Below are 12,500 nucleotides of genomic sequence, written 5' to 3' on the forward strand. Positions count from 1 at the left end.
AGAGAAAGATTATTGTTGCTATACTTATTTGTGACCCAGGAGCAGCTGTGATTGTATAAACCCAAGCTGATTATCGATCTGTTCAAGATACATAAGACTATGCTATGTAATGCATCGTAGGATTTCAGACTGGTATTTGACCGAAATTTCCCAGTCAATTATAATCGCTCCTGCACAAACGTAGATGTTGCAAAACATGGTCCACAGTTTTTTGTGGGATAGAATTGCCAGTAATTGAGACCTATACCATCTTAAATTTATCAAGTAATTTTAAGATTCAGTATTTAAATTAAATATTGTTTCGCAGAATAAGAGCAAAAAGTGAAAGGAATAAACAAAATACTAATACATACACGTGTATATTTACATTTCTCTCTCTCAAGATATGTATGTATGTATGTGTGTGTGTGTTTGGGTGTGTATGTATATATTGGACCGTTAACCAGCTGTAGGTGTCATCCCGGGGTTAAAAAATAGTTCCGTACGGAACAGCTAAGTTGAAGTGGCAACAAACATTACTCTTTGGTATTGTTACTACATACATCTCTTATAGAAATTTTAGAAGTAGCTACATTGCTTTATATATATATATATATATATATATATATATATATAATTAAGATTCATTTGAATTAAGTATTTAAATTGAGGCGCCTTGCCAGTTCGGTATAGTCCGTACAGCTCCAAGTTGTGTGAACTGAATGTAAATAGGTAACAAAGATTTATAGGTGTCAATTATATTACGGCTGTTTCAAGTGGCTCCATTTAATGGAAGAGAGCGGATTCTTTGAAATTGATGTTTTCAATGATCAATTCAATGGGCCCACTTGAAATGGCCGTAATTTATTTACACCTGTACGTCCTTGTTACTTATCTACACACACACACACATATATATATAAAGATCATGTGCGCTACAGGTAAAACTCAGCGTAGCAAGTGACTGATTCGACCTAAATAATATATACGTATACACAAATATAGGAGTGTGTGTGTGTGTATACAGACACAAAGGCGTATATGTATATGTGCGCGTTTATGTATTAATGTTTTTTCTTCCTTCCTCTTACATTTCTCCCTTATTCTGCGAAATTATATTTAACATGTGCTCATCACTCTTAAGTGCCTGCACACCAGGTACCCGGATTGCGGAGAAAGTAATGGGCCTTGACGTCATATGCAAACTTGATCTCATTAGACACCTCTACACCGAAGCATAGACTCCTATGTGATTGCTAATGTAGTGATGACGAATTTATACATAATAATTAGCATATTTAGTATTTTAAAAAAAATATCACGGCGTTTAATTATATTTTAGTGTTATTTTGCATTCTTTCAGATCACTGATTACCTTAACGTAATACAAGCGAAAATGTATTGTCATTTCACCATACAATAATCGTTGTTATCGTAACGTTTGCAAGATGAAAACTTCTCAATAAATTGGTTCTCGATAGACTCTTTCAACCGCTACTGTTTTCCGAGATTAAGCTGCTCACTTGTTGATTTTTTTTACTTCAATCATTACCTCATTAATTTAGATGATCTTATAATACGATAACAAGAGAAGTATGCATTCATTGTGAAATTTATGTTATCGTTCTGAGCGAAAAAAGAAAAAAAAATATTAATCAGCGTATTTTATTTGATGTACGCGGTCAACAACCCACACGTTCATCCTCTCATTTTGTCTCTTTTTCTCACTTTCTCAGTTACTCGTTCTTTCTCACTTGCACTCACATACGTTCTCTCCAGTCACCCTCAAGAAAATCCCAAACAACAGGAGGTGACCACTATACCTATAATAAAATCACCTCTTGTGCGCCTCTTATCGGAGTTTTGATAAAATATGTAATACCTCAATCATTGATATAGGTTAACTCTTGAGGCGTTAGATTCAACACGTTTGCAACAACTGAACGTATCGAATCACCAATGAACTTTCTGTAAATCTGTATATACAAGTTACACAATTTCAAATTGTTGTGACTAGTAACAGTAATTTAGTTGGTGTTATATTTGGAAGCTGAAATTCATAATTACCAAGTTTATATTTATGTGAACTACAAACAGGAAAAGCAGTGTTTCATATTCTGACGATGTCAGTTTATTAAACTTCAGTAGGAATTGTTAAATAATATATAAATTCATATAAATGCAGGGAAAGACACAAATTGATATAATTGCATTTCAAATATGTTAAATCTGTAAATGCACTTTAAAATTATCGAGTAACTCGTTAGCTGATAGTGGAGAGTTAAAGCTATCTGTAGGGAAAATTTACTTGCAAAAGACTGGCATTCTCTCAAAGAGAATGATCTGCTTCTCATCCATTCAGTCTCACAGAAATCGGAACCATTACCACAGCGGGTAGTAATGGCCAGTAAATAGACATTCATTTTTGGCTAGACATCCACTGAGAGTAGAAAATTATTGATGTGTTTGCTTTCTAAGATCAAACAATAGTATTGATTATCGCTTTACTTTATATATTTCAGATATCAAAGTCTTTCATATACAATAGTAATATTATCTGAAGAATGCAACAACTGAAGATATCAATTATATTTAAACGCTTAGTACACCAAAGAAGTAATAATCAGCATTATCTACAAATTTCATAAGGAATTTTCAAAAGAATATATTCATAATTCATTGAAATCTACTATTGAGTTTTGTTCTTTAGTTTCATAGACTTTGGATTTAACGTAATGAGGCATAAACTACAAACAACAGAATGAGTAAAATAATTCTACTAGCAACCCAATAAATGTAATTTAAATTAAAACAGAGCAGTGTTTAACAGATTGTTGAAACCAAAATTAAAATATAGATTAAAGGACATATGAATGAAAGATTTACACAAAGTTCAATTTGTAGTATATAAATTATCAGTTGGTAAATTATATTAGAAATGAGTTCCAGACTAATAGGATATAAAATAGAGAATATAAAGTTTGATTTTCCGAACGTTAAAATCAGTAAACAATTGAATATTTACAACATCAGCTATTGTGCAATAAATTACAGCAGAATATAAGTTGAAATGATGTTATCGCTTAACTTTGACTGAAATAAAACAAACATGTACAATTATATGTATTTATTATTAATGAGATTATTGCACCGAGGGCAGTGGAGCAAAAAGCTCAATTCTGAACACAGAGTGTCCGCGGCAGTGTTGCGAAGCCGTTGAGGAAAAAAAAAGAAAAAGAAACATGTAAATGTAATTTGGAGAGACTATTTAATTAACAAATGTTTTAGCTATTTGAAATCAACAGGCACAAGTTCGATAAAGAGTTAAAACGATTCCCTTCATCTACTTCTGTCTTCTCTTTTACTCACTCTTCTTATACACACACACACACGTATATATATATATATACAGGCGTAGAGTGTAATATATAGTATATTATCTATAATAGTTAATGCACCAGCGTTTCAAGTTTGATGTTCATTTGTATACTAAGACACATTCAGACGGAAACAAAGGTGATATGTAGAAATTTAGAGAACTCATACATACAGAATTGCACACATAATGCACATACATACATATCGACACACAAATGCTCACACGCACATGCACGAGCGCACATGCACGAGCGCACACACACACAAACGTACACACACACACACACACACACACACACACACACACACACACACACACACTCACACACACAGTTATAGACATATAGTATGTACATATACATAAAACTGCAAGCTTTTCAAGCCTGATTAAAAGTATCTTAAGCAACGTAATTCACTACGCAGAAATACGAATAGAGATAAGTTATTTTCATTGGATTGTGAGAGTTATACAATGTGAAAACCTTAATAGCACTAACAGAATATCCAACCTGACATCAGATAAAGAAATGTTAGAAAAATATTGCTCCTATGAAAAAAAGAAAAGGAAAAGGAATTTCCAGATAGGGGATCCTCATTTGTGTACACATATACCCCAAATATCTCCAATATCAAATACTACGAAAAGAGCAATAATTCTTCCACCAGTATTTGCTACGAATTTTTGGCCGAATAGTGCTGAAAGTGTCCTACTTTTAACAGATAAGGCATTATCCATTAATTAGTACAGTAAGAAACTTTATAATATATGGGGACATAAACTCAGTTACAGATGTACTCACAGTATAAAAAGAATAATGCACCTTATAAACAAACTGAATTATATAAAGCTAATTGTACAAGAAGAAATGCAATTGTATGTTTTCACTATTCGTCATATAATGTTGAAGCAATCAAATATAGGAAAGAGACGCCATTTCCACTAAATCGAAATTTAATATAGTACGTAAATACTACGTAGATATGGTGTGTTGTAAAAAGCGTAAAAAAAAAAAAAAAAAAAAAGGTAATTCAATCATAGTTCTTCCTTCAATTATATAGGAAAGAGGAAAAACGACGAAATTGTTTAGTTATATGTAAAATTTGAAAGACCTACTTGATTTTCAGTATAATGTTCTGTCTGCGATAGGTAAACGAACAAATGCATGTCGGTTATGTATAGATGAAAAGAACCTCGTATTACAAATTTCCAACACGCTATATATATATATATATATATATATATATATATATATATATATATATATATATATACATATATATATATATACATATGTACATATACTTATACAAATATACATACATACATACGTATATATATATATATATATATATACACATACATATGCACACATATACATGTGTAATAGGTTCAATGGGGATTCGTCCTTTAATTCGAGTGGTTTCCAAAAAGATTTCTAACGCGGATTCTTTATACATTGCTGAGAGTTTACTGGTGTAAATTAGTGAAGATATGAAAAGTAGTATTAGAATATTAAGTGTATGGATGAAGTTTTAAAAGTCCAATCACATTTGTCAAAAATGGAGGAGATAAGATGTTAAAAAGGTGTGAGATATTTATTCATGCATACAATAGTTTCATTCATAGAATTCATTTTTGAATTTGAAAACATAGTACTCATCAGTCAGAGAAAAAATAAGAACTTAAAAAAAGAGCAGAGAGGTTGTATCTATGAGTTTCATGTTTATCTGTTCCTGTCTATGTGTAATAGTGATGTAATCATGTCAATTATTAAACCACAATTCAAGGAGATACACATGAAACTCATAGATCCAACTTATCTGCTCTTTTTTTAAGTTCCTATTATTTTCTCACTGCACTGATGAGTACTATGATATTTGCAAATCCAAAAATGAATTTATATCTATGTACGAAACAATTGTATGCATGAATACACTTCATACACATTTTTAACATTTATCTCCTCCATTTTTGACAAATATGATTGGATTTGTAGAGCTTCATTCCATAAATTAATCTTACACTTCATATTATATCTATGAATGCAAGGCCTGAAATCTTTAAGACATACTGTTACAATGATGCGTACTTTCTAAATGGTGGAAGTCAATACTACCATCCGGTCAAATAGCTCATAACATAACTATTTCAATTTAAACATTCCTAATATTTTAAATAATTTTATTCCTAAATTACTGTACAAATGAATACCGCCTCTTTGACGTTCCGTAGGAAATTATACGCGCAAATGTTAATAGTTCCACAAAAATTATTATATTATTTCAATTAAAATACTCATTTTTTATCTACTTCAACATTATTTTCAAATTTATTTTTACATATTTCATCATTTATATTTATATTATTTTCTTACTATATTTGTGGATACTCAAGGGAAATAACTCCCATTTCGTTACATATGTCATTTGAATTCCTTCAACCAAGCTTACCACTCCGGACATTTATTAATATTTTTTCCCTTTTTTTTTTTACATATATGTCATGATTATTGTTCTAGAAACTGCTTTTGCTTCATTTGAAGGTTTCCTAGATTTAAACAGGTATCCGACTTGAAACGATAATGTGCTCATATATACATATGTGTGTGAAGGTGCATGTCTCAGTGGTTATTACATCGGGTTTATAATCTGTTCAGGCTGTCTGTTGTGTTCTTGAGCAAGACACTTTATGTCACGTTGCTCCAGTTCACTCAGCTGCAGAAATGAATCGCAACGTCACTCGTACCAAGCTGTATCAGCCTTTGCCTCTCCCTTGGACGACATCGGCGTCGTCGAGACGAGACGCTGGTATGCATGGCTGACTACAGATCTTCCACAAACAATCTTGCCCGACTTTTACTATAGAGGGGAAATTTCCGAGAGCAATCCGATTGCCATTCGTGATCGAAAGGTGTCACCCATGTATCTATGTGCGAATGCATGTGTTTAGAGAGAGTGGGAGTGAAAGAAAGAACAATAACGAGAGAGAGAGATAGAGAGATAGAGAGAGAGATGCAGAATAAGTGAGGAAAGTGTGGGATAAATATATATATAATACAAAGAACTGTATACTTACTGGTATTTCAGTTTTTAATCCCTTAATGGGAGAGTTACCAGTTCGTTTTTCCTCCATAACCCAATCCTGGGTCACCTCAGACACAAAGGGACGGAGAGAATCAATCATTCGAACAGCTGTGATATTTGCGCCTCCGTACTTAAATTCTTCTAAGTCGATGAGGGTTAGATCCTGAAACAGTCAAAAGGAAACAATTATGAAAAAACAAAAAAACAAAAAAAAGAAACAAAATGTTTTACATATTTAAGTAAATAAACATTCGTATGTATTAACATTTTCGTACATTATGTAAGTTACATAGCAATGCATGTTCTCATATATCTCCATAGAAAATACCCCACATTCCCGGGACAACAACAACAACAACTACTACTACTACTACAACTGCAAAAGTGACTACCACCACCAACACAGCCACCACCAGCACAAGCACTAGCTGCTGCTGCTTTTCGCACTGGGGTCGATGTAATCGACTTAATCCCTTTGTCCGTCCTTGTCTGTCCCCCTCTATGTTTAGCCCCTTGTGGGCAATAAAGAAATAAGAAACGTTAGCACGCCGGGTTAAGTGCTTAACAGTATTTCGCCTGACTTTACGTTCTGGTTTCAAATTCCACCGAAGTCGACTTTGCCCTTCATCTTTTCGGGGTCGATAAATTAAGTACCAGTAACGTACTGGAGTCGATCTAATCGACTGGCCCCCTCCATAAAAAAACATTTCGGGCTTGTGTAGAATAGACTATATTAACGCCTTGTGTAGAAAAGATTATATTAACGCCGGTTGCCTTCTCGTTAGGGGTTCAAATTCCACCGAAGTCGGATTTACCTTTCATTTTTTACGCAGTCTATAAACTGAGTAGTAGTTGAGCACTGGGGTCGGGGTAATCTACTTGACCCCTCTCCCAAAATTGATGGACTTGTACTAAAATGTTTCAAATCATTAGTATAAGATATAAACGGACTAATCACAGAATCACAGAATCTCTGATGGAGACAGGAACAAAGGAATATAAGTAAATTGATGCCGAACAAACACCTTATGTGACATTGTTTTCAAAGAGGGTTTTTTAAAGTTATGGACATATCCTTTGCTGATAAAGATCGGTGATTGTTATTTATGCTCACACGTTTATAGATGCGCTCACATTGATCTAACTATCTATCTATCTATCTATCTATTTATCTACTGTACACTCATTTTATATCAGTATGTTTATATATATGTATATACGTATGCACATCTACATGTATGTATGCGTATGTATGTATGTATGTATGTATGTATGTATTACTATTCTTTGTCAGACATATGATATCATACCAGTCGTTATTGCGAATATGCAAAATTAAATGTATAAATAATTAAATAAATGACTATATGAATTTATTATGAATAAATAAATAAATACATCCAAATGACATTTTCAACCAAGCAGGCTAAAGTTGTGCTCTATAATATTCACAGTTTTTCTTCTACTCTGTAACATTTAGCACACGCCATGTTAGAAATAAACATAAAAAGGAATTACAGAAAATAAGCAAAAAAAAAAACTCAAGGCTATAATGACACACCTTCAGCAAAATACGAAATCATGACTCATACGTTACGACTTTAGATAACTTATCCGACAGGCAAATCTCGTTTCTATACTAGCTGCATTTTTCAAAGAATAAGCTGTAATTTTCTGAAATATTTAACCTACATTCTTGTTTCTTCTTCAACGGTAAATTATCTCATAAAGTGAGAAAAATATTTATTGCCAAAACACACTACCACCATTCTCGATGTTGCTGCCTCGAATAAAGCTGAAGAAAATAAATTATACCATACTATAACCAGACAATAAAGCTTCTTGTAAAGAGCCATTGAATTGTATATTGTCTTCTATCATAATTTTTTCTTTTCCTTTACTGCTTCATTGTAGAACAGGCAAGAGATAAAAGCTACTTGAACATTTCATTCATGGAAATAGCACGCATGCGTATTAGCATCATTCTGTACCAGTGGAAAAAGTAAATTCACACTTTACTTTTATTCCTCCCATCGGTGTCATTGGACGTTAGGTTGTTTATCACCTAGGAATCCATACAGCTTGCGTATTATCTCGGAAGAGGGTGTGACATATCAATCACCAGTAACAAAGAATTTGGAAAGTGTAAATGCTTGTTATGCATGCAAACATAAATGCATATACATACATACATACATACATACATACATACATACACACATAACGAGATAAGTAATATATATATATATATATATATATATATATATATATATATATATATATATATATTTATGCACATACACTCACATGCACACGAATTATGCGTACATTTGAGTATAGGTGAGATCTGCTCGTACGTTTGCAACCATGGATTATATATGTGCAGCTATTGCACATTTTAAAACGGTTTACTTGGTGTTGCACAATGTCAACACAAAGTGTTGTGTGTGTGTGTGTGTGTGTGTGTGTGTGTGTGTGTGTTTTATTCTAATGATACACCATGCAACATGGTGTGTGTGTTGTGTGTGTGTTATATTCTAATGATACACCATGCAACATGTGTCCCTGTCCCCTCTTTTGAAAATTATATTACACTCGCTATCGCAATCTGGTATACGAAATAATCGGTCGTGTACTTTGAATCTCGTTTTCCTGCTGAGAGAATAACTGCAGGAGACGCATGACATTAGCAAGGAATCTATCGTTAACAGCCAAGTAGTAACCGTAAACTTTTAACTAAGATTCTTATTTTATGATTCTTGCTGGGGCTGGAAAATACGAAGGAGCTTCTGACAACGAGGCTTTATCATTTCAGGAATCTCTGCCCAATTTTCTTGAGCACATCGCCCGTAAAAATCTCCACCAGCAAACTTTTAAATGTATCCACCAGCAAACAATTAAGTGTCTCGAGCTCATAGCCTGTAACCTCTTTAGCTCATAAGCTGTAAAATCTCCGCCAGTAAATTTCCCTGTGTCTCTAGCTCATAACCTGTAAAACCTTCACCAGAAGATTTTCAAGTGTCTTGATCTTATAACTTGTAAGACCTTCACCAGCAAACCGATGAGCGTCTTTAGTTCATCATAAGCTGTAAAACCTTCACTAGCAAAAAAATAAGTGTCTTTAGCGCCCTTTATCTCGTTGCAAGCATTCGGATAGATTACAGCTCGGAGGATAAGAAATAATTTTCACCTGTTTCTCCTTTTTTTTACTCCCATTTCGAAGTCTCTGTGAAATGTCATACATATTGACTTTATCCAACTATACCTTTATAAAACGAATAAACAGATTAAGGATAAGCTACTAAAAATTGAGTTTAGATAGGGTGTTGATTATTCGTTCGATACATTTCACTTCCCTTATAATTTGTGAAGGATAAAACCAGTGGCAGTCACGAAGGATTGATCGATTCCGCTATGTTGAATTGCCTTTGAACTATTGTTCGAAAGTGAAGAATTCGCTTGTAACCTAGCGACCGTTTTAAGGTTATTTAGATTTTGTGAGTTTCATATATTCGCAGAGACACAGTAAGAAAGACATAGTGCGGCGATGAAACGTGTCCGCTCGATAAATTCTAAACCGGCGCTAAATAATAAAGATGGCAAGCACTTTTGAATTTTATTACGCTATTTTTGCATCATCATCATCGTCCACATCATCATCAGCATCATCATCATGTGCCTTTTTTTTTTTACTCTTTTTTCACCATTTTAGATTCCCATCTCCACGTCCGATCTTCCCACTACCATCGCATTCACTACTGTCTAGTGCCCTAGTTCCTTTATTTTTATCTTTGTTTGATCGTTTTATGGTCTTTTGTGTTCTCCGATTGTATCTTGTTTAACTTTTATTATTATTATTATATTTTGTCTTTCTTGTACCATCACATGATCTGATAATCACTGATAGATATAGATAGATAGATATCTATTCCGCTTTACTAATGAGGTAAAAATATCTGTTTGCACAGTTTCATTATCTACGTCAACTTGGCGTGTTGGTAGTACTGATGCTCTCGCTGTTTAGCTCCTGCTGAACGTGTGACATCAACAGTATACACACAGATACATACATACATACATATATATATACATATATATATATATATATATATATATATATATATATATATATATATATATATATATATATACGTATATATATATATATATATACGTATATATATATATATATATGTATATATATATATATATATATATGTATATATATATATATGTATATATATATATATGTATATATATATATATGTATATATGTACATATATATATATATATGTATATGTGTGTATATATGTACATACATATATATATATATATATATGTATATGTGTGTATATATGTACATACATATATATATATATATATGTATATATATATATGTGTGTATATATATATATATATATATATGTGTGTATATATATATATATATATATATATATATATATGTGTGTGTGTATATATATATATATATATATATATGTGTGTGTGTATATATATATATATATATATATATGTGTGTGTGTATATATATATATATATATATATATGTGTGTGTGTATATATATATATATATATATATGTGTGTGTATATATATATATATATGTGTGTATATATATATATATATATATATATATATGTGTGTGTATATATATATATATATATATATATATATATATATATATATATATGTGTGTGTGTGTGTATGTGTGTGTACGTGCGTCTGTGTGTGTATATACAAACAGAATTGTGAGCCTTCATCGTATATTGACTATAGGAAATAGTCTAACATAAGGAAAGTTTCTATAATCAAAATACGGTACAAGCTCATAATCCTATCAACAAAATCTTACTCACCACCGTTTCTTTATACATACATACATACATACATAGACTCACTCACACATTCATATACACATACCTACGCACGTATAGATTTGTCTTTCCCTCTCTGTCTATCTATCTATCTATCTATCTATCTATCTAGTACCTCTAGCCATCTCCGTTATTTCATATATATATATATATATTGTTTTATTCTTTTGTATGTTTCAGTTATTTGACTGCGGCCATGCCAGAGCACCGCCTTTAGTCGAACAGATCGATCCTATTCTCTGTAAGCCTAGTACTTATCCTATGGGTTCCTTTTGACACAACCGCTAGTTATGGCTATGTAAACAAACCAACATCGGTTGTGAAGCGATTGTTGGGGTGCAAACGCAGACTCACACATGCATATATATATATATCTATATAAATACATACACTTGTATATATACATATATATATATATATATATGACTGAATTCTTTCAGTTTCCGTCTACCAAATCCATTTACAAGGCTTTGGCCGGTCCGAGGCTATTCTAGTAGAGACTCGCTCAAGGTGACATGCAGTGGGACTGAACCCGGAACTATGTAGTTGGTAAGCAAGCTATTTACCTTACAGCCAGGCCTGCGTGTGTATATATATATATAATAATAATAATAATAACAATAATAATAATAATAATAATAATAATAATAATAATAAGAGTAAAATCATAAATGATTTTTACGAAGTGGTCAGTGCAGAAATAAAACCTTGTAGGTAAATTAATATACATATTTTATAATTATGTAATTATAATATAAATATATATATATATATATATATATATATATATATATATATGTATACACACAAACACCCTCGTGCACACACATATATATATATACACATACATATGTGCATTTCTGTGTGGTCACAACTGAAATGTTTAGCTGTATGTGGCACTAATGAGATAATTTAGCTTTTATGGCTACAGTGTACGATATAAGAAATTTGGTTAGAGGGTGCTCCAGGAGGCTCCCCTATATTCAAATAAAATCATACATACATAGACTCACACACATTCATACTCACACACCTACAAACGTGTATCTCTCTCTCTCTCATATATATATATATATATATATATATATATATATATATATATATATAAGCAATGTTAATTCTCTAAATGAAGTATTAACAGTAACTGCACGATAAAGTGTAGTATAT

At 32.1% G+C, this 12,500-nt stretch overlaps 1 protein-coding gene across 2 annotated transcripts in view; it reads right to left on the reverse strand.

The window, feature by feature from the left end:
- The window catches only part of LOC106876162 (glutamate receptor ionotropic, kainate 2), a 260,251-nt gene that overhangs the window by 148,200 nt on the left and 99,551 nt on the right, over positions 1 to 12,500 (reverse strand). For both annotated transcript variants that reach the window (XM_089338814.1, XM_089338815.1), the window contains exon 5: positions 6,434 to 6,604. In XM_089338814.1, the coding sequence (XP_089194940.1) occupies positions 6,434 to 6,604 (171 nt within the window). The remainder of the gene's footprint in view (positions 1 to 6,433; positions 6,605 to 12,500) is intronic.

Source organism: Octopus bimaculoides, chromosome 21 (genome assembly GCF_046866305.1).
Source record: "Octopus bimaculoides isolate indiv1 chromosome 21, ASM4686630v1, whole genome shotgun sequence".
In the NCBI taxonomy this organism is placed as follows: domain Eukaryota; kingdom Metazoa; phylum Mollusca; class Cephalopoda; order Octopoda; family Octopodidae; genus Octopus; species Octopus bimaculoides.